This window comes from Paramormyrops kingsleyae, chromosome 15 (assembly GCF_048594095.1).
Source record: "Paramormyrops kingsleyae isolate MSU_618 chromosome 15, PKINGS_0.4, whole genome shotgun sequence".
NCBI classification, from domain to species: Eukaryota; Metazoa; Chordata; class Actinopteri; order Osteoglossiformes; family Mormyridae; genus Paramormyrops; species Paramormyrops kingsleyae.
In genome coordinates this window covers 18,705,360-18,728,862 of record NC_132811.1, presented here as the reverse complement: position 1 = coordinate 18,728,862, position 23,503 = coordinate 18,705,360, and the positions used below count along the sequence as shown (strand labels likewise).

The 23,503-nt window shown below is 44.3% G+C and overlaps 1 protein-coding gene across 7 annotated transcripts; it reads left to right on the top strand.

The window, feature by feature from the left end:
• Nucleotides 1-12,179: 12,179 nt before the first annotated feature.
• vamp4 (vesicle-associated membrane protein 4) lies at nt 12,180-21,851 on the top strand. 7 transcript variants are annotated; one of them, XM_072699780.1, is made up of 11 exons: nt 12,180-12,338; nt 13,141-13,204; nt 13,497-13,521; nt 14,356-14,493; nt 16,200-16,301; nt 17,731-17,777; nt 18,308-18,358; nt 19,321-19,421; nt 20,302-20,381; nt 20,478-20,529; nt 20,653-21,851. In XM_072699780.1, exons 4-11 carry the CDS (start codon nt 14,491-14,493, stop codon nt 20,676-20,678), a joined length of 462 nt encoding a protein of 153 aa, XP_072555881.1. In that variant the 5' UTR covers nt 12,180-12,338; nt 13,141-13,204; nt 13,497-13,521; nt 14,356-14,490; the 3' UTR covers nt 20,679-21,851. The 7 variants fall into 7 exon arrangements, with proteins under 7 accessions (XP_072555881.1, XP_072555882.1, XP_072555880.1 ...); XM_072699781.1 differs by lacking the exon at nt 13,497-13,521 and having other exon boundaries at nt 14,404-14,493; XM_072699779.1 differs by lacking the exon at nt 13,497-13,521.
• The last annotated feature ends 1,652 nt before the right edge of the window (nt 21,852-23,503 follow it).

The window sequence follows — 23,503 nt, the reverse complement described above, 5'->3', positions numbered from 1 at the left end:
GTGTTTTAAACATGTAGAACCTTTACTGGAGACAACTGAAAGTAGAAAGCGAAAAACTATACCGCGGTTAAGTTAGCCTCATATTCGATATTCAGTTTTCTAGCTTCAATAACTTTTCACGGAAGTAAGGTGGGGCGTTTTTAGTGATAAAATCGTGTTGTCCAGTCCACAGACAACAATGCACACCGGTTATTTTGTCGCTTCAAACCATTTCGTGATTTGTGCAAAATCGCGTTAATAGCTCATAAAATAGGTCCTGTCAGCTGTAATGACATGGTCGGTTAGCATTTTGGGCTCATGGCGACTGTTGCACACCCCTTTGTTTCCCAGATTGCTTTACGTACGATTTTTAATTAATTTTTGAATGTTCGAACGTATCCGTATAATGTGCTATGGGACAATACATGAATGGGTTAATAACTTTAAAACTAGACGAGATAGGCACATCTAGTGAAGTGTGCTTTTATCAGTGGACTACAGGGAACAATGCACACCCCTTAGATTTTCAGAATAACTTTCACTCTAACAGCTATTAATTAATACATTGTATGCATATTACATGGCTTAGGGGCAATGCACTAAAGGGTTAATAGCTCAGGAACAAAATGGGACAGCCATATCCCATGAAGTGTGCCTTGATCAGGGGACTCTGGGGCACAATGCACACCCCTTGGATTTTCAGAATAACTTTCTCTCTAACAGTTATTAATTAATACATTGTATGCATATTACATGGCATAGGGGCAATGCAATAAAGGGTTAATAGCTCTGGAACAAGATGGGACAGCCATGTACCATGAAGTGTGCATGGATCAGAGGCCTCTGGGGGACAATGCACACCCCTTGGATTTTTAGAATAACTTTCACTCTAACAGTTATTAATTAATACATTGTATGCATATTACATGGCATAGGGGCAATGCACTAAAGGGTTAATAGCTCTGGAACAAGGTGGGACAGCCATGTCCCATGAAGTGTGCATGGATCAGAGGCCTCTGGGGGACAATGCACACTCCTTGGATTTTCAGAATAACTTTCTCTCTAACAGCTATTAATTAATACATTGCATGCATATTACTTGGCATAGGGGCAATGCACTAAAGGGTTAATAGCTCTGGAACAAGATGGAACAGCCATGTCCCATGAAGTGTGCCTTGATCAGGGGACTCTGGGGCACAATGCACACCCCTTGGATTTTCAGAATAACTTTCTCTCTAACAGTTATTAATTAATACATTGTATGCATATTACATGGCATAGGGGCAATGCAATAAAGGGTTAATAGCTCTGGAACAAGATGGGACAGCCATGTACCATGAAGTGTGCATGGATCAGAGGCCTCTGGGGGACAATGCACACCCCTTGGATTTTCAGAATAACTTTCACTCTAACAGTTATTAATTAATACATTGTATGCATATTACATGGCATAGGGGCAATGCACTAAAGGGTTAATAGCTCTGGAACAAGGTGGGACAGCCATGTCCCATGAAGTGTGCATGGATCAGAGGCCTCTGGGGGACAATGCACACTCCTTGGATTTTCAGAATAACTTTCTCTCTAACAGCTATTAATTAATACATTGCATGCATATTACTTGGCATAGGGGCAATGCACTAAATGGTTAATAGCTCTGGAACAAGATGGAACAGCCATGTCCCATGAAGTGTGCCTTGATCAGGGGACTCTGGGGCACAATGCACACCCCTTGGATTTTCAGAATAACTTTCTCTCTAACAGTTATTAATTAATACATTGTATGCATATTACATGGCATAGGGGCAATGCAATAAAGGGTTAATAGCTCTGGAACAAGATGGGACAGCCATGTACCATGAAGTGTGCATGGATCAGAGGCCTCTGGGGGACAATGCACACCCCTTGGATTTTCAGAATAACTTTCACTCTAACAGTTATTAATTAATACATTGTATGCATATTACATGGCATAGGGGCAATGCACTAAAGGGTTAATAGCTCTGGAACAAGGTGGGACAGCCATGTCCCATGAAGTGTGCATGGATCAGAGGCCTCTGGGGGACAATGCACACCCCTTGGATTTTCAGAATAACTTTCACTCTAACAGTTATTAATTAATACATTGTATGCATATTACATGGCATAGGGGCAATGCACTAAAGGGTTAATAGCTCTGGAACAAGATGGGACAGCCATGTACCATGAAGTGTGCCTTGATCAGGGGACTCTGGGGCACAATGCACACCCCTTGGATTTTCAGAATAACTTTCTCTCTAACAGTTATTAATTAATACATTGTATGCATATTACATGGCATAGGGGCAATGCACTAAAGGGTTAATAGCTTTGGAACAAAATGGGACAGCCATGTCCCATGAAGTGTGCCTTGATCAGGGGACTCTGGGGCACAATGCACACCCCTTGGATTTTCAGAATAACTTTCTCTCTAACAGTTATTAATTAATACATTGTATGCATATTACATGGCATAGGGGCAATGCACTAAAGGGTTAATAGCTTTGGAACAAAATGGGACAGCCATGTCCCATGAAGTGTGCCTTGATCAGAGGACTCTGGGGGACAATGCACACCCCTTAGATTTTCAGAATAACTTTCACTCTAACAGTTATTAATTAATACATTGTATGCATATTACATGGCATAGGGGCAATGCACTAAAGGGTTAATAGCCCTGGAACAAGATGGGACAGCCATGTCCCATGAAGTGTGCCTTGATGAGGGGACTCTGGGGGACAATGCACACCCCTTAGCTTTTCAGAATAACTTTCACTCTAACAGCTATTAATTAATACATTGTATGCATATTACATGGCATAGGGGCAGTGCAATAAAGGGTTAATAGCTCTGGAACCAATTGAGACAGCCATGTCCTGTGAAGTGTGCATTGATCAGGGGAACTTGGGGGACAATGCACACCCCTCACTTTTTCAGATTAGTTTTGTCTGTAATAGTTATTTTTTAATATATTGCATCCACTTAAAGTGCAATGGGGCAACACACTAAAGGGGTAATATCTCTGAAACAAAATGGGACAGCCATGTCCAATTGAGTGTGCTTTCATCAGTGGAGTCTGGGGGACAATGCACACCCCTTGGATTTTCAAGATCACTTTCTGTCTAGCAGTTATTAATTATTACATTGCATCCATTTTACATGCCATTGCTCCATTTCATACATATTGACAGTTAATTGATAACACAAATTTATCCATAAGTAAGTTGTAAAGTGTGAATTAGGCAGTGCACCGTGGGACAAAGCAAATGTATCGCAGCTGAATTGCTTGATTACGTGTTTCGTCACAATTAATACATTAGCATTAAGCATTTATCCATTGAACAAAAAAGAAAACAATAATTAAGGCACCATTTGAATCCTGGCTTCTTATATACAAAGACAATTACTCTCCTTATAAAAATTAACTTGGAATAATGAACACATCAAATTTAAAAATTAAAACTTTTTTTTTACACAAAAGAGTTGACAATAACATTCTATTAATCTCCCCTGCTGATCAGTTGAGAGGGGCATTTGGTCACATAGTCAGATTTTTTAACTAAATTTAGTGTTCCAATTTCTCCTTGATAGTACTCTTTTCTTTTTAACACAATTTTTTTAGGTCTTCTTAAACTACTGCAAGATTGCAGCACACCTGACAGGATGCCAACATCTTGAAAAGATGTCACAATAAATGTTATTAACAAAAGATTAAATGTGGAATAATAAATACACCAGAATCCTGATGCATAATGTTGCCACTTTGTCGTCCGAGTTCATTTGCAACATTGGAAATATCAATAGGAATATAGCCTGGACTATGAGTAACAAATATTGGATAAGTAAAAGTATTTATCCCTTTTAATTGTTATAATAATAACAATAATAAGTATAGGTGTCCTGGGGGATCTCCTCCCAGATCTGGAGCAGGGCATCACTGAGCTCCTGGACAGTCTGAGATGCAACCTGGTGGCATCGGATGGACCGAAACATTATGTCCCAGAGGTGTTCTATTGGATTTAGGTCAGGTGAGCATGGGGGCCAGTCAGTGGTATCCATTCCTTCATGCTCCAGGAACTGCATGCATACTCTCGCCACATTAGGCTGGGCATCGTCGTGCACCAGGTTGAACCCAGGACCCACTGCACCAGCATAGGGTCTGACGATGGGTTCAAGGATTTCATCCCGATACCTAATGGCAGTCAAGGTGCCACTAGCCTGTAGAGGTCTGTGTGTCCCTCTATGGATATGCCTCCCCAGACCATCACTGACCCCCCACCAAACCGGTCATGCTGAACAATGTCACAGGCAGCATAACGTACTCCATGGCTTCTCCAGACCCTTTCACTTCTGTCACATGTGCTCAGAGTGAATCTGCTCTCATCTGTGAAAAGCACCGGGTGCCAGTATTGGACCTGCCAATTCTGGTATTCTATGGCAAATGCCAATCGAGCTCCACAGTGCCGGGCAGTGAGCACAGGACCCACCAGAGAACGTCGGGCCCTCAGGCCACCCTCATGAAATCTGTTTCTGATTGTTTGGCCAGAGACATTCACACCAGTGGCGTGCTGGAGTTCATTTTGTAGGGCTCTGCCAGTGCTCATCCTATTCCTCCTTGAACAAAGGAACAGATACTGGTCCTGCTGATAGGTTAAGGACCTTCTACAGCCCTGTCTAGCGCTCCTAGAGTAACTGCCTGTCTCCTGGAATCTCCTCCATGCCCTTGAGACTGTGCTGGGGGACACAGCAAACCTTCTGGCAATGGCACGTATTGATGTACCATCCTGGAGGAGTTGGCCTAACTGTGCAACCTCTGTAGGGTCCAGGTATTGCCTCATGCTTCCAGTAGTGACTCTGACCGTAGCCAAATGCAAAACTAGTGAAAAAACAGTCAGAAAAGATGAGGAGGGAAAAATGTTAGTGGCCCCCACCTGTTAAACCATTCCTGTTTTGGGGGTCGTCTCAGGATGCTACGATTGAGTATGAAGTCCGTTCCATTTCTTCAGTTTCAGATGAAGAGCATTCAGTAAAAAAACAACCCTCCTTAATTATTGTTTTCTTTTTTGTTCAATGGATAAATGCTTAATGCTAATGTATTAATTGTGACGAAACACGTAATCAAGCAATTCAGCTGCGATACATTTGCTTTGTCCCACGGTGCACTGCCTAATTCACACTTTACAACTTACTTATGGATAAATTTGTGTTATCAATTAACTGTCAATATGTATGAAATGGAGCAATGGCATGTAAAATGGATGCAATGTAATAATTAATAACTGCTAGACAGAAAGTGATCTTGAAAATCCAAGGGGTGTGCATTGTCCCCCAGACTCCACTGATGAAAGCACACTCAATTGGACATGGCTGTCCCATTTTGTTTCAGAGATATTACCCCTTTAGTGTGTTGCCCCATTGCACTTTAAGTGGATGCAATATATTAAAAAATAACTATTACAGACAAAACTAATCTGAAAAAGTGAGGGGTGTGCATTGTCCCCCAAGTTCCCCTGATCAATGCACACTTCACAGGACATGGCTGTCTCAATTGGTTCCAGAGCTATTAACCCTTTATTGCACTGCCCCTATGCCATGTAATATGCATACAATGTATTAATTAATAGCTGTTAGAGTGAAAGTTATTCTGAAAAGCTAAGGGGTGTGCATTGTCCCCCAGAGTCCCCTCATCAAGGCACACTTCATGGGACATGGCTGTCCCATCTTGTTCCAGGGCTATTAACCCTTTAGTGCATTGCCCCTATGCCATGTAATATGCATACAATGTATTAATTAATAACTGTTAGAGTGAAAGTTATTCTGAAAATCTAAGGGGTGTGCATTGTCCCCCAGAGTCCCCTGATCAAGGCACACTTCATGGGACATGGCTGCCCCATCTTGTTCCAGAGCTATTAACCCTTTAGTGCATTGCCCCTATGCCAAGTAATATGCATGCAATGTATTAATTAATAGCTGTTAGAGAGAAAGTTATTCTGAAAATCCAAGGAGTGTGCATTGTCCCCCAGAGGCCTCTGATCCATGCACACTTCATGGGACATGGCTGTCCCACCTTGTTCCAGAGCTATTAACCCTTTAGTGCATTGCCCCTATGCCATGTAATATGCATACAATGTATTAATTAATAACTGTTAGAGAGAAGGTTATTCTGAAAATCTAAGGGGTGTGCATTGTCCCCCAGAGTCCCCTGATCAAGGCACACTTCATGGGACATGGCTGTCCCATTTCGTTCCAGAGCTATTAACCCTTTAGTGCATTGCCCCTATGCCATGTAATATGCATACAATGTATCAATTAATAACTGTTAGAGTGAAAGTTATTCTGAAAATCTAAGGGGTGTGCATTGTCCCCCAGAGTCCCCTGATCAAGGCACACTTCATAGGACATGGCTGTCCCATGTCGTTCCAGAGCTATTAACCCTTTATTGCAGTGCCCCTATGCCATGTAATATGCATACAATGTATTAATTAATAACTGTTAGAGAGAAAGTTATTCTGAAAATCCAAGGGGTGTGCATTGTCCCCCAGAGTCCCCTGATCCATGCACACTTCACTAGAAGTGCCTGTCTTGTCTAGTTTTAAAGTTATTAACCCATTCATGCATTGTCCCATTTCGCATTACACGGATACATTCGAACATTCAAAAATTAATTAAAAATCGTACGTAAAGCAATCTGGGAAACAAAGGGGTGTGCATCAGTCGCCATGAGCCCAAAATGCTAAAGCACCATGTCATTACAGCTGACAGAACCTAATTTATTAGCTATTAACACGATTTTGCACAAATCACGAAATGGTTTGAAGCGCAAAAATAATCGGTGTGCATCTTAGCCTGCGTACTGGACAACACGATTCTGTGATTAATAACGCCCCACCTTACTTCCGTGAAAAGTTATTGAAGCTAGAAAACTGAATATCGAATATGAGGCTAACTTAACCGCGGTAAAAAACCATCTGTTCTGACCGATTTGTTTGGAGAATCTAAACTGAATGGAGCCTATAAATCCGTTATTGCTTATCCCATATAAACATAAGTGCGTGAGCGATGATTCCCAGAACGTTTCAGGAACGTTCCCTGAAGGATTGTTTGAGTGTCCTGTGGTTTGCAAGTTTTTTTTACGTAAATATAATGTTAGATTTTATTTGCATGTTTTGGTTTGTGGGACTTTCTCCTAACGTTTGTAATATGTGAACCTTTGGATAAATTTTTATAACGTTCCTTTATGGTTGTATTAACGTACCCTTAGGAGCGCAGACGGTGGGCAAACTGGCCCCAGTTATACTGGGACACTGATCCGTCCTCCCTCACTTTTCTGTTCTTCAGTTCTTCATGTTAGATGTTCCTGGTGGGAATCGTCTGATTTACTCAGTAGAATTTGATTTAGTAACTACTAGTAAATAGCATAGACGTATTCAGCTGTCTGAGTAATTGGATTATTTATATTACATTTACAATCCAATATAGGAAAGATCATTTCAATTCGGAAGAATTTTATATATTAACTGATATATTATATTTTGGACCACCAGAAGGCAGCAAAAACCAAGCTAAGTCATTTTTGCTGGCAGGAAATGGGATTTGTTGTGGAATACAAAGCACAAATAATCATTGACTCTGTCATATGTATTTCTGTCGTTATTTAGAATTGTAGTTGTAAGGTACTCAGTTGGCGTACCGTATAATGTATTCATAACCCACTGTGTTCGCCCCCGAAGTAAATTATGCCCAAGGGCAAAAGAAAATTAAATCAATCACTCCAGTTTTATTCACATGACAAAATTAGTATTAAAACAAGTGTATGTATGAAAAACAGCACACTTAGCCTTGGTTCTGGGACAGTGCTGAGCTGCTGTAAAAAGCGCTGAGTTCATGGGTAAAGTTTTTTTCCTTCTACTTCTTCTTTTTCTTCATAGAACTCTCCAGGCACTTGAACTTGCCACCATTTGGTTCAAAGATCACAGCGGCATCAGTTGCCTTCCAGGCCAACAAGCATTTCTGTTTAATCTTTTACCTTTCCAATTAAATGAGAGATTTATCAGATTCATGGGAATTGGGAACCTAACCTAAATTATAGCTCTAGTCCCTGCTCCTTTGAACCGCCTCAATAAGGTAAAAAAAACATACTCCATATTCTCATGCATCTTATTTACAAAATCACTCAAGTCTAAAAAACCACATCAGTACTCTCACGTTGCAGGCCGTCTTTGTCTATAAACTTCCTTAACATATTAAGGTAGTCTGTAATGATATTGTCATTGCAAAATTAATAGCTATGAAATATTAATTTAAAAAACATTTTGGTCTATTATAATTATATAATGTATTGTTTGGTTGTGGTTTAATCTCACTCTGAGCATTATTAAATCATCTGTGAAAACTGGATTAGAAGGTCAGTAACCTTTAAATGTGGTGTATAACATACAGTCCTGTTGATTGACATGGAGACTAATACAATCAATTATGGAATCAGAGGCCATTAATTATTAAATCTAGGCCTACTAAGAGAACAGTCAGTTTTAAAGATGGAAAGTGTTTAATCTGCCATAATGCATTTTGGAAAAGTGTTTCATCCACAGAGACAGTTCTGTAATTGTCCCCTCCTTTGTGCTACAGGCAGATTATTTCTTTATCTCAAGGGAAGAAAATTAGGCCTAAGGAATATAGACATGTAGTTTTGTGCAGAAGTAATTTCAGTGCTTCCTTTCAGTCCACCTAAGAATTCCTAGTGCCTGTTATGTCCACCTACAGTTCACCGGATTCAGCTAATTACTGCCATGAAGATATTTAATTAGTTACATGTCAGGATCGGTGCCCATACGGCACTGTCCCAGATATCTTCTCCCCATTTGGCCACCAGGTGTCGCTGTCCACCCCGTTTGGTGTTACCCTAGTGTGTTTCCCAGCTCCCTGGTCTGCTGCATAGCTTAACAGGCTAAGTGGTCTGCCATCATCCAGCATCCCCTTTTGTTGTGGGTTCGAGGCTGGCAGAGACCAGTCCCAACTAGTTAGTATAACATTCATATTGTGTTCATGTTTTCTGGGCGTATATATTTCAGCTACAGTTCCTTGCTTTGTTCCCTGTTTGTAGCATGTTTAGTTTTCCTTGTTTTAGTTTCCTTTGGTGTTTTAAATCTTCTGTATCTGTTAAGTGACCTCACCTGCTTTGTTGGTCCTAGTTTGTAATAGCCCCCGCCTGTCCCTTGTTAGCCCTTGTTATCTGTGTATATATATGTACCTGTCCTTACCTTGTTTCCTCAGTTGCTCATTGTGGTTGTACGTATGTACGTCCGTCCGTCCGTCCGAGTTCCTACCAGTACCTATGTTTTTAGTGTTCTGCTCTTTGTTTGGTCTCCATGTCTTATTGTCCGTGTCTTCTTTGTTGTAATTTTAGTGTTTGTTTACCATATGGTTAGTTTTTGTTCTTGCCTACTTGTTTTGACCCCTTATGGCCCCTTTGTTTACTGGTTCTGCCTTTGTATTCTGTATTGTTAATAAAACCCTGTTTGAGAGTTGCTACATGGATCATCCCCCCCTTTGTCATGCCCCGCTGTAACAGTTACTTTCATCACTTCATCTGGCAGAAGTTCGTGAAGAGCTTCAGGAATCCGCCGTTGCACAACACGACTCTAATTTTCTGGGGGAACATCTTTGAGCAGTTACTGGGGAATAAACACAGGGGTTGGTGCAAACGGGGCAGCAGACTTGGTGGAGTGAAGGATGTGTGCGTCTCACGCGACAAGAAAAGCTTGGAGGTATCCACAAAGCACTTTGTTGACATGTGTGTGTTTGCAGGAGCATACCAATGTCTAGCATTTGCTATTGTTTACCCAGAGAAAAATATAGATGTTTACATGCAAACACGTGTTCCGTTGTTGGAATATATCAATCAGGACCTATGATGACATCCCCTCTTACATTAATCTTTAGTGTGTCATTTGTGAAGGTTGATGAAGTAACGTCTGAATCTTTTCAAAATCTAAATTTTCAACTAAATCGAAGGAGATATAGTAGTAGTAGGCCTGTATTTTATGCTGTTGGAGTAGAGCTGCTTGCCACTGAGAAATGGTTGAGGGCTGTTTTAAAAAATCTGGTGTGGCAACTTTCTTCATTTGCTTCCCTTCCCCCCCCCTCGCTGTAATTGACCATATTGAATAAATATGATTGAATAAAGCTTTATCCAGCTACAGAATGTAATGCTCATGTATTAATCCAAATTAGTCACTGGTATTTTATCTTATGACACTTCATTAAGGGTTACATTGATATTAAATGGAAAAACGCTGTGTGTTTCCTAACGGTATACTGATATCTAATTTATACTTTATTATAAAACTGATTCTGATGACAATGCATGCTCTGTGCAGTTCATACTGTAGATCAAACGTTATAACTCACTAGTGTAGAAACAAAAGTAACATTAATGACTCTATAGGATCCCTGTCCTTTAATAGAAGGTGTGCCAGGTAAATATGCTTGAATCAGGGCTTCAAAGGCTATGTGTTCATGCAAAAGATGATTTTTCAGTTTCCTGAAAGGTGTTTTGTTTGCCCCTATCATGGTGTGAGAATTGCACTTGAAAAAAGCATTGCTGGAAAAAACAGCCAGCAAACACCATACATAATAGGATGGAGTTTCAGTCATAATCATATTACATAGCATTTGTTATCTGTAGATAACAATGCAGTGGTAGTTGTGATATTAATTAAGAAAGAGACTTTCTTTGAATTGTAAACAGAAGGCAACCATTATCTGCTGAAAAAGAAGGGCAATGAATATATTTTATAGCTGTCCATGCTTCTGAAGTCTGGATAATAAGATGGATGTCTGGGATTACTATTAACCAGTTGCCTGTTTTGTTGAAGAAGTTTTGAAAGACTGCTACTTCGACTGTTTAAACCTGGTTTGTATCAAAAGTACCAGGAGTCCACCGCCGAACACTGAAAACTGGTTGTTACTTGGTGTACAATGGTAGTCAGAGGTCTTCACATGTATTAAGAAAGGTTCTTACTTCTTGGTAACCTTGGTCTTATTTTATAAATATATTAAACTTGAAGTTCCCCATGTAGTCGCATGGCATTTGCAAAGGGGGAAGGTGTGTTACTGTTTGCTGGGAGACCTGCTTGGCATGGTTAGCATGTCACAAACTTGAGCTCATAATTAAGTTTCTAGGGACGATGAAGTGTCAGAATCCAGTTTCTGCACGTGTAATGCAAATTCTTTGCAGAGTAATTCCTCATTTTTCTGCAAAATCGTTTATCACTGGCTCCTGCAGCCAGCAGTCTTCGCTTGGCCTGAGAACATTTGTTCCTGTCATTCTCTTGTCTCGTAGGGCATCCATTTTTACAAGTCACAAGATACCAATATTTGGCTTTTATTTCTAGAGGGATCTTTGGATGTGTTAGAGCCAGTTTGTGCTGGTGTCATCTATTTGTAATGTCTGTCTTCCCCATCATAACTGCAGCATGCAGAAACTCCTAGCAAGATGATTACGTTGTTAACTTAAAAGCCTCAAGTTCTTTTGAGACTTGGACTGTGAACATGGCATTATATTCACATATTCACTGAGGACTAATGCTGCACTACGGCTATATCACGTTATAACGCTAAGAGCAGACGCACGGCTGAGAAAGGTGCACCTCAAGGCTGCGGTTATCCAAAATATAAGAGAATCTAAAATCACATCAAAGGAGTCCGGAACGTGGTAAATCAGCTGTAACAAATAGCCATTTATATTACAGTTATGGTAATGATTATCGAAAAATGCTATAAACAGCCTGATATTTTCATTTGGAGAGGTTGAAGACCACGTTTGATTTTTTTAAAAATATATTAATATCCGGCTAAAAATTTTGTGAGAAAATAGCTTAGACGTAGAATGGTAATTCGCCACAACAAAAAATAGTAGCTTAATTAACTTGTACGATTTTAACGTTTGTGTTTATAGATGTATATTAATAAGGTTAACAGTTAGTCTCCGAGCGTTTTATTACAGTATTTATCCGTTCATCACCCACTTGCGCCTTTTGTGTACGCGGATTGCTTAGGTGAGCACGCACACCCCTCTTCTTACGCCGTTTGCGTAAGAGAGACCGCACATCCTTCTGCGTACGCCGTTTGCGTAGGTGAACACGCACAGAACTCTGCGTACGCCGTTTGCATAGATGAGCACGCGCAGAACTCTGCGTACGCCGTTTGCGTAGGGTCGCCGTTTTGCTTCCCGGTCAGCCGGAGAGAGAAGAGCGACGAAGGCGGCGGACGACAGCGCAGCGCTCACCATGGCTGGAGCCGTCCAGTAACTCCAGAGCATCTCGGACACGTCCGCAGTCAAGGTTAAACCGAACGTGCGCCACTAGCACGTACTAGAGCAGTCACCGTCTGGATTAGGTGGTACTTTTCGGACGTGGTGTTGGTTACCTTCGGGACCGATATCGGCAGTGGCTGTCGGTTCGACCGTCCGTCGGGTGTCACCGGTGGCCCTAGTACAGGGGACCGCGGTGGCTGCGGCTCGTTTTTTCGGCTGTTTGGGGGTTTCGCAGAATGATCCGCCCTTTTCGTGTTTAGCTCGTGTGTAGCGGTGACGTTTCTGCCGTATTTCTACCGGTGCTGTGTGGCGGGATGCCAGGCAGCATGAGCCCGGTTCGGAGGGGACCCGGGACCCGCTTGGCCGTCAGCCCCTTTTTCTAGGGGTCACTTTCCTATGAGATATGTCATATTTTTGCCTCAGGTTTCAGTTTAATTTTAGTAAACTGTGCCGGCGAGGTGTGGCTCATCTCTACACTGTGAAAAAAACGCTTGTTTTTCTTCCGTTATCATTTAGAAAACTAAAACGGATCTTTATTTTTAATCATTAAAATGCCACGTGTTAATATTTAATTGCAAAATTCGATTATTTAATAGTTTATCGCGAATCGTTAAACGACTTAATCCTAATGGAGGTGGATTTTTTGTCGTTTATCAACATCGTTGTGGCCATAGCACTTTTCTTAAGGGATCCGTATAAGTTATACCATAAGAACAGTGTTCGTTTGAGAAATGTGCTAGCGAATCTTTTTCGGAACAGCTTTGCATGCTGGTGCATCTGTCATCTATAGTACTGCATATTTTACTTAAACCAGAAATTCTCTGTATCAGTGCTTTATAGGAACGTCACTCTCACACTGAGCTCCCAGACTCCGGATTTGGGTCAGTCGCCAAGGTAGGTTGTCTGGATCAGGCTTGTGTGACACACTATGATGTGGATACATTTTTTGAAAACCTAGCAACCCCCCTCCCCAAAAAAAAAAAAAAAATCATTCCCTGTAGTTCCTGCTTGTCAGCAGATACTGACTGCTGACATTACTGCTGTTGCTGGAGCAGGAAATCATGCCTAGTTCCTTCTGCTTTCATTAGGCTTATTTATTTGCGTGAACTGTGGGCCCAGGTTTGGAAAACTGCAATTCCTGTTAGTCTGATTTACAGAATCATTAAATGTTATTGTCTTTGTTTAGAGTGTAAGAAAGATATACTTATCAGGTCAGTGTGTATATATATACTGTATATCCTGCCTTATTGCTATTCAGATGGTTGGGACTTTCATGTACAATGATAAGGTGTTTCCTGCTGCCCTTTCAATTGATGTTGCATTGGAGTGTGTTGCTGCTGCAGCTATGGATCTGAGCACGTACTGCTTGTCAGAAACATGGAGAGATCCATAGCGCATCAGTCGTTCTGGATGCACTCTGCTTGCAGGCCTGTCACCTTCCTTTACGCAAAGCCTGTGCTACCCTATGGGGGAGTGTCCTGTCCTCAACTGCTGGGGTAGCATTTAACACCAGTTCTTACAGCTAACTCTAACCCTCTTTTTCTCAGTTGTCACTCTTTCGCCATCAATTCTCACAGCTGGTTCCCGTCTCTTTAATCTCCTCTCATACCGTTTTAGCCGTTGGCATTCCTGGTTTGTTACTATGTTTGAATAAGTTAAAGTGTACTACGCAGTTACTGTTGGCTTTCAGTTTAAAAGCCCAGCTTGCCAGTTTATAAAGCATCAGACTCTTCCTCCAATGGTTCAGGAAACATGTGGACCGGGATTTAATTTAGCCCTAATGACCACAAATCATCAGCAATAGACTTGTTTTCTATTGTGTGGTAAACCCACTCTGAATGCTTTACAAACATATATTTGTTTATAAGATATGTAGAACGGTTTGGATGTCTGTAAAGCAACATAATGATAAATACTTCATTTATTGTTTAAAGCTTTACTCAGAATATTGAATGATTGTACCACAAGTGGACTGGACTTTCTCTTTCTCTTTGTGTGTATCTCTCTTTCTCTCTTTCTCTCTGCCCTGTCATTGTCTCAGATAGACTTCTGTCTCAAGTCGCTCTCATTCTCCTGTTTACTGGAAAATTCAGAGCCGCTCCTGGCCAGGAAACAAGCCGTTTCCCAGCCCGGCTGCCAGGAGGAGAGACACACAGCCACAGTTCAGAGCAGTGGATACCATGGTATTAGTCACTCAGATTTAGTTTGGGGGTCTCAGGGGGAGTGCACAGGGGGCAGGGCTATAGGAGGGTTTGGGACAGAGGGTAGGGGGTCTCAGGGGGAGTGCACAGGGGGCAGGGCTATAGGAGGGTATGGGACAGAGGGCAGGGGGTATCAGGGGGAGTGCACAGGGGGCAGGGCTATAGGAGGGTGTGGGACAGAGGGTAGGGGGTCTCAGGGGGAGTGCACAGGGGACAGGGCTATAGGAGGGTGTGGGACAGAGGGTAGGGGGTCTCAGGGGGAGTGCACAGGGGACAGGGCTATAGGAGGGTGTGGGACAGAGGGCAGGGGGTATCAGGTGTGAGTTGCGAGGGCAGGAGAAGCATCCGGAACATGTAGGCCCCAGATGGCCACAAGAGATGTTGGGTAGAGCTGAATGGTCCAGCGTGAGACATTGTTCTTGTAAACCAAGCGTGTTCTTCTCTCCATGTTAAGTCAGGGCCTGCCCCTGCCTGCAGGGGAACCTGAAAGTGGGTCATGGCTTCAAATATCGCGATCACCGCCGCGTTATTATGGCGGCCAGATTGGCTGAGATTGACCTAACTTTGCCGTTCCTGGCCTTTCTGTGTTGTGGTGATGACTGCTAGTAGCAGGGGTTAGTGCAGTTCATGATGTTAAACTGACTCTTTCCTGGGTGTGTTTTTGGCATTTTTCAGTACTGGTCTTGGTTGGACTCCATGATTTAGTAAACAATTTCTTGAAGGGTTTCCGTTCAGGGCAGATAAACATCATACTCACAGTGGCCTCCAGTAAATTACTCTGCACTTTTTCAGTGTGCCAATTAGTAAATGATTCAGTTTGAGTAATTAATGCAAAGTGATACTCTTTTACATAGGGTAAAGGCCATACATAAGACCCAGTGTGCCCTTTTTAAATATTTACGTGCTCCTCCTTCAGTGGTTTGTCAAAAGTCCTTAGCCTCCTATCTCATGTGTTTGTGTCGCGTTTTCTGATATTTTGGATGGCATATCTGTTTTATGATGTCTTGGTTGGACCGTAGACATACAGAGAGCACCTGTCATGTAATTGTGTCATGTAATTGTGTCATGTAATTGTGTCATGTAATTGGGGCCTGATGGTGTGTTCAAGTTAATCCATGTTGGCAGGAAACCAGTCTCCTCTTCTATCTTCTTTTTAGTTGATTTCACTTTAATTTCCCTTAGCAGTGTAAGTGTCGTGTGTGTCTGCTTTACTCCGCGTCAGTCTTCCTTTGTCTGTTTGCTTTCAGTAAGCGTCCTTTTTTACATTGTGCTTATCTTAACGATGATCTTTTTGTTGCCGCTGAAGCCTGGCACGTGTCCTGTGCTCCGCTTGAGGGCCAGTCGGGGACAGTCTGGGTCAGTACGAAAAAGGCCACTGGATGTGTTATGTATTAAAAAAAAAATTGCCAGCTCCCGTCCCAGGAAGGGCTCTGCCGTTCTGCCCTTTAGCAAGGTGCTTTACCTCAACTGTAACTTGTTTTGGAGCTATTAAGTACCAATTCTGTTTCAAGTGCTACATACTATAGCAGTAATATGCTACATGTTAAATGTGTGCAAATGTCTAAAGGGCAAAATAAATCAGCTTTTTTTTTTCCCCCCCATTTCATTACTCTGGGGGAGCGTTTGCTGGGATGTGGGTATGTTTTGCAGTGTTTTCCTGCAGCACCCTCTTTTTTTTCCACCCCTAGAGGGAGCCTGAGAGAGAGGAGCAGACTGAAGAAAACATGCCTCCCAAATTCAAGCGGCACCTCAACGACGATGAAGTCACAGGCTCCGTGCGCAGTGAGAGGGTGAGCCGGGTGTGGAACGTGTTTCTGGTGGGGGGGGGGGGGTGTTAGTCAGATGCAATTTGGCACGTCGTTACTGATCCAAGCTTAAGACACGTGTGAAGGCAGGCATTCTTGCATGTGCTAGTGCAAAGGGTCTGGCCCCTGCGCGGCGTAACTGCCCCGCACTCTGGCCCCTGAGCAGCGTAACTGTCCCGCACTCTGGCCCCTGCGTGGCGTAACTGTCCCGCACTCTGGCCCCTGCGTGGCATAACTGTCCCGCACTCTGGCCCCTGCGCGGCGTAACTGTCCCGCACTCTGGCCCCTGAGCGGCGTAACTGTCCCGCACTCTGGCCCCTGCGCGGCGTAACTGTCCCGCACTCTGGCCCCTGAGCGGCGTAACTGCCCCGCACTCTGGCCCCTGCGCGGCGTAACTGTCCCGCACTCTGGCCCCTGAGCGGCGTAACTGTCCCGCACTCTGGCCCCTGCGCGGCGTAACTGCCGCATACTCTGGCCCTCATTATTCTCCGCTAATGGCTGTCAATCTTTCTTCTTCGTATGACACCAGTAACCAGTGCTGTCATGTACTAATGGAAAGGGGAAGGACCAGAGTGCTTGCGTAACCAGCACGCGATCATCCAGCCCCCCTGCACCCCCCCCAATAATAGCAACCAGGTCGCCCCTGGCCTGAGGAGAGCCTCACAATGACATCCTCTTGTGTGTTTTTTTTGGATAATGTTTTTTCCAGCCAACTTATTCATACTGTGCACAAACCATAAAGTAAATCACAGCCTTGATTAGAAGAAAACATACTCATTATGACTGCAGTGTAACGTCATGCTGACCTGTTTTTCTTTTTCACTACTTCTCCGATTAGGACGGTGCTGTGTAACTTACATTTTTGTGGTGGTTCTCCAAAGCTGCATAGAGAATAGACTGAATTTGACTCTCATTTGCATCTCGTGTTGTAATAAGTTCACGTATCACCGATTAGGAGGCCTGAAAACGGTAGCTAAGCTATTAGTGCAGTACTGCTGTGCCCAGTGTTACAAGTAAGTCAATGTGAAGTTTTCTGCAGTTGCAGTGATCGTGAAGGTAATCAGAGTTAATGTTGCGTGCCGTTTTTTCTTCATGTTGTAATTGGGTGTTTGACGTTGGATCTGAATCAGGAAGACGTGACATGCAGCTTCCTAAGGAATCTGCAGAGGGCAGTAATTTGGTCTGACTGATTTCAAATGGGGTCAGGTGACTCCAAGTGACTGCCTTTGAAGGCAGAGATGTCACATTTGCACAGTATCTAGCGGTCACTTATTGAACCCACAGCCCACTTAGCTTAGCCTTTATATATAGTGTTTGTTGTTCTTGTGCAAACAATTTCTCACCTGAGTACCTTTAGCAATAATGATATAGGCATCTCACCCAAAATGATTATTTTATTCATTTATTTTTGCAGAGGAACCTACTTGAGGAAGACTCTGATGAAGAGGAGGACTTTTTCCTGTGAGTCTTGTGTGGCTTGTTCATCCATGTATCATCCGTGAGTTTGCTAACATTGGATTATTGGGCCTGATGGCTCTTGGATCCAGCTGGACACCAGTAAACTGTTTATCTAGTGTCCTTTAGCCACAGAAAGTCTCCCTTTCATGTTCCTAAGATAGGTAGGTTTTTTCTGTTCCTGCAGTAAACACCACTGGTGTAATGGACTTGGCTATATTAATATTTGCTCCATTAAAAATTGTTTTAAACATGAACGACTTTTGAAGATGAATCATTGCTCATTTGCACAGAATTATTCTTGATAAATCTGATTAAATGTATGTACTCAGGGTAATTAGAATAATTATAGTCATTATAGTGTTTAAAGAAAGTACTTTAGTTTCTTGTTTTGATATGGAATCCAGGAAAGGCTGCGTAAGAATTTTGCGTATTGGTGCACCTACGGTCAGTCAAACATCATGCTGGTGTCAGAAGCTCATGTTAAAGTCTTTTTTCTGGTTTAAAGCTGTCACTTGCAACCTCTTTAATTACAGGAGAGGGCCGACAGGACCCAAATTTGGACCAAAAAATGACAAAATTAGACAGTAAGTGCTCCCCGCCCTGTGTTCCTGCGTGTGTGAGAGCGTGTGCACACCTAGCGCCCTCCCGCTTGAGCCCTGCTTTCCCACCTGTACCCAGTATACTAAAAGAATGCTTGTCTCTGGGGGGGTCTGTAGGCATTGTTACCCTCCCCACAGCAGCTGCAGTTTGACATTTTCTCACTTCCAAACGAGCAAACTCTGCACCACAAAAATGATCTAAAAATTATCAGAAAAAATAAACAGAGGATGACAAACGCCCCGACCTCCTCCTAACCTCTCCAGCGCAGATGAATGCCGGATGATGATCTTGGACATTTGTTTCTCTTATTGTAAATATTTAATTGGCCGTAGTTACATGCCGGCTTTATACTTACATAAGTCGTATCAGTAGGATCCGAACAAAAATCTGAAAAGATGTGATGCTTGTTATTGTTGTGGAGTTACGAAAGCGTGCACGTCCAGGGGGGCACCGTGACGCGCCCTTCTTTTTCTGTGGCCAGCTGCCGGTAAAAGAGGCCAAATGCTTTTTCCAGACCTGCCTGTCAGCCCCCACCCCCTCGTCACCTGGGTTTATAGAGCAGCAGGAACAGTGTGTGTCGTTCAGGCCTGGCAGCGAGCAGCATAGTATGTCAGTGCAGTCACAAGAATTTGGAAAATAAGAATAACAACACGACATCCAATAGTATCATGCAGAAAACTGGGTGATAAAAGTAGCAGGTTGAAGCTGTGCAAGAAAAAAAAGAATGAAATAAATAAAACCCTATTCATACAGTATCTGTATATGTCAATAAATCAATTTAAAATGAAACCCTGAGGGGCTGTGTGTGTCTGTCATGGAGATCTGAACTGTGTCAGTTTGGCTGCATTGGAGAGAAGTCGTTCTGGTGATGTGAGGTGCTGGTCTTGATGGACCCGTCTACTGCCTGGTTTCTGATTAATTTTTTTTTGTCCCTCTTTCGAATCAGAGTCCAGAACCAAGTGGACGAGGTGATCGACGTCATGCAGGAGAACATCTCCAAAGTCATCGAGAGGGGTGAGCGTTTGGACGACCTGCAGGACAAGTCGGGTAAGGCCTGGCGCACGGGAATCCTCCGGGGGGAGGGAGGGGAGGCGGCAGGACAATGTCTCCTTTTTACGAGGACAAGGCGTTACTCTGGTGACACCACCGGAAGGATTAAGCCAGACATGAACTGTTATGAGGGCCTTGGTCAACTTGGCTATCTCAGGGGGCCTGATGATGTTGGTGTGGCTTGAGGAACAAAAACCGACTCTGTTCTTACACACACCCCCCCCCGACCGCCCTCTGTTTTCGGGACCACGGTTTAGATACCTTCAGAAAAGGGCCGACAGTACAAGGTGTACCAAGGACCTTTGCTGATTTATATTCTGGTCAGGCATGCAGACGGGCACCTCATAGCCCGCCCTGAGCTACTCTGGCAGGCGTGTCCGGCCTGTTCTTTTTTTATTGGCTCTTGCATAACACTGAAGTTAGCGTGTGTGTGTGTGTGCTAATGGGCAGCTTCTGGAACGCGCAGCCTGGCTCTTAGCGCTCTCCCAAGCTGGAAGGTTCCAGGCTACGCCGAGCACCACATCAAGGAGGGGCCTGGTGTTGAGCAAATCGGTTTAAAACATGCCAAACGGAGGGTGACATTCTCCGAACTACCCTCTGTGTCCCCTCTTCCCAGGTGGCAGGTCCTGCTATTTTCTCGCCTGTAGTCCAGCTGGCTTTCAGTGACACTGTATTACACAGCTTAGATAAGATGACCTCCCAGGGCCAAAACCAGGGAGACATGTCTGCTCGTTTGATGCCCCAAGTCGTCCATCCAAAGGTGGACTTGGATGGACGCCAAAGTGATGTCACCTTGTTGCGTATTTAACCCCGGCCTGACCAATCGCTGTGTCTCCATCCCTTTGTCCCCTGTCTGTTCGTGTCCCCCTGCCTACAGAGAGCCTGTCTGACAACGCCTCCGCCTTCAGCAGCCGAGCCAAACAGCTCCACCGCAGGATGTGGTGGAGAGACACCAAGGTGAAGTGCCCACACATCTCTACAGGCTTTGACCCCCTAACCTGAACCTTATCACATGGCTTTCATGCATATTGGTTCCTTTGTCTCCCCCTGCAGATGAAAGCCATCATCGCACTGGTGATCGTCGTTCTCCTGCTCATCATCATCAGTGAGTGTCCCAGTGGACCAGACACCTGCGTTACCGTGGCAGCCCAAACCCACAGTGTCATTTCAAGTCCGTCAGCTGGTATAAAGCTAACAAATGTTTCCTTTTTCCCCCCTCCCTCTCTAGTTCCTATCATCCTTCGGTACCACTAGCGTGTGGCGGAGAGGCCGGACCGCACGGGAGACTCAACGCACCCCCTCACATCCTGACATCCCAGCTCCCGTGCTCGCTCCCCCGCCACCTCTAGGGGGCACTCTCACTCTCCGCAGACGAGCGCCGCGTCTGATTCTGGGGGCAGGGTGACACTGAGCTGCTCTGAGAGAGTTTGGCTTTTTGTTACCGCTGCGTTTGTGGCGGTACTGGACAAAACACACACACACACTTGCATAAGCAGGCTGAAATGACACCTGCCTGTCACACAGAAGGCCCCCACTGACTGTGGCCGGTAGAGCTGCAGTCGATGACCCACCCCTTACAGATCCCACCACATCGACAGACCATACAGTACCCCCCTCCCCCCCCCCCAACATTGCACAGTCTCCAGGACAACAATGAACATAACAGTGCTGGATCTGTGAGACATGTATAGAGAGCTAGTTACCCCCCCCCCCCCCCCCGCCCGGCTGTGTGTCGCCCCGTAGGAACCCTGAGTGTCTAAGGTATTTACTAAACGTACGCAGAGCCATGTTAGAGTAGCTGTCCCTTCCCCTCCTGCTCAGTGTTTGCTGTTTCTAGTAGTGACGAGCCCCTCAGTGGCTGAATGTGACATCTTCTGTACAGGGACCATTTAGGGATTCGTGTTCATTCAGGACATCTGTGAATCGAAGGTCCATCGCCCTCCGGGGTATGGTGACCATCTCGTTTTATTTTTCTTGTTCTACTACTTATTTATCAACCTTACTGGAACAAAGATGAGGTTATGTTGGAATTTAACACGTTGCTGCTGTTTTCTGGGAAGCAGGGTTGTGTTTGTTTTTTGTGTGTGTGTGTGTGTGTGTGTGTGTGTGTGTGTGTGTTCGGGTGAATATCACTGTTCGCAGTCACTGCCGTTTCCCTGTGTTAGGGGAGCATGTTGCACGTGGCTCTCCCAGCCTCAGGGGGGAGCCAGAGAGGCATGTGCCTCGCTCACCTGGCCACGGGCACTGACCGCAGGTATCCTGAAGTGAACGGGTATAACTGGAAGTGGAATCGAAATGTTTTTCTTTTTGTATGTTCATTTTTTCATTTTAAATATGAATTGCTAATAAATGTGTTCGGAAATGCCATTACATTATCAATATGTGACCTGATTTATGTTTCTTTGGAATAAAGTGATTTTAATGGGATGCTGCAGTTCTTTATGGGGGTGTGCTTTTCGGGGATGTGTGGAAAGAGTGAGAAAGGGACACTGGGCAGAGCATGTCTTCTGGATTGTGCCATCTTGGGAGGCAATTGGGGGCAGGATAGGTTTCATCTGAAAACGGTGACCAATCCCTACATCTTATTAGTGATGTCAGAGAAGGATGCCCTGAATGTCCTGCAAGTTGTGAGTTCCAGTCCCACCTTAGATCCTGCTCCAGTTAGACATAGTTTAACATGGTGCCTAAAATGAACAGCTCCTCTGAAACATCCAGCTGTATAAACTGGTTGAAGATAAGCCCCCTCCCCCATATTCTTGATTTTGGGGAGAGGACCCTATATTGTATGAAGCACTGTGAGAATGAGATGATACACCGCTGAGGTTGCAGCAGGCTGGCTGTACTGTGCCTCCTGCTGAGGCTAATGCATGCTGGGTAAATGACTGGCGTTTCCCAGCAGGGCAAGCTCCATTAAATTCCGAATGGGGGCGATGGTACCAGCTGGCTGTTTCCTGTTATGAGAACTGCAAACCTCTGGATTTGGAATGGGAATAATCTGCCATGGGTCTATGCCTTTTCCGTGCAGGGCTCAGCTTTTAAGCCTCACGGCGTCTTAGACCTGTACACCAGGTGATGGAGCTGTGTTAATAATTAAATCCTGTCACAATGGCCGACATCACAGATGTAAACAGCAACCAGACGAGCTTGAAACAGTTGAGTACATGCCAGGTAACACATAGACAACTGGATCTGTTTTTCCAAATGTTAAAGAGTAACCGGAATCTCAAATCTTTGTTGGGCGCCTCCCAGCTGGTAAGTTATCTGGAATTCCGACTGGAGAAATCAGGAGTTGAAACGAGGTGAGCACTCATTCTGGGCATTTGGGAGTCCAGTGTCAGGTCAACTTCCAGTAAGCGGTCTGTCACTTGGGCCTGTACCCCAGCAGCTGGACTCCCAGACTCCGTTTCCAGGTAAGTCCTGGCGGGAGCTGCTTCTGGCCCGTAGCCCATGCAATGGAGGGGAGGGCAGCTCTGTTTATACCAGCGCGGGGAATAATGGACCCTGGTGTGTCGTGACTGGCTGAGGCTGCAGAAATCAGGCTCTGGAACTGCACCAGAGATTGTGGAGAGGAGCAGAAGATTAGAAGGGATGGATGGGAAGAGAGGAGGAAATGCCAGGGGAAGAACGAGGCCATGCTGGTTCATCACAACACAGATTAGGGATAGGGTTAGGTTTTCTATGACTTCTGAAACAGGAGTCTGGCATCTTCCCCCACGGTCCCCATATTCCAGGTTGAGCATTATGGCCTTTGAAGTGTTAAAATGAGACGGGCCTCCTGCACATGGGGCTTAGTTTGTGTAGCAGGGTCCGTGTGTTTTTTTGGGAGGGTTGGGATTAAGAGCCATGGCTGGGGTATATTAAAAGGCAGAAATACGATCGCTGAATGAAAAAAGCACCTGGGCGGCCCCCACAGACCCTGCGCCTGGGGGTCCAGCCAATGGCAATGCTGCCAGGTGTCATCAGACCAGCCTTACGGAGTACAGGGTGCTGCCTGATCCTCCTCTGTGACACCAGGCTCTGCTCACTGGCTGCTTAAGAGTCTGCTAAATAAATAAACCCACAGGAGAGGTTAAGCGAAT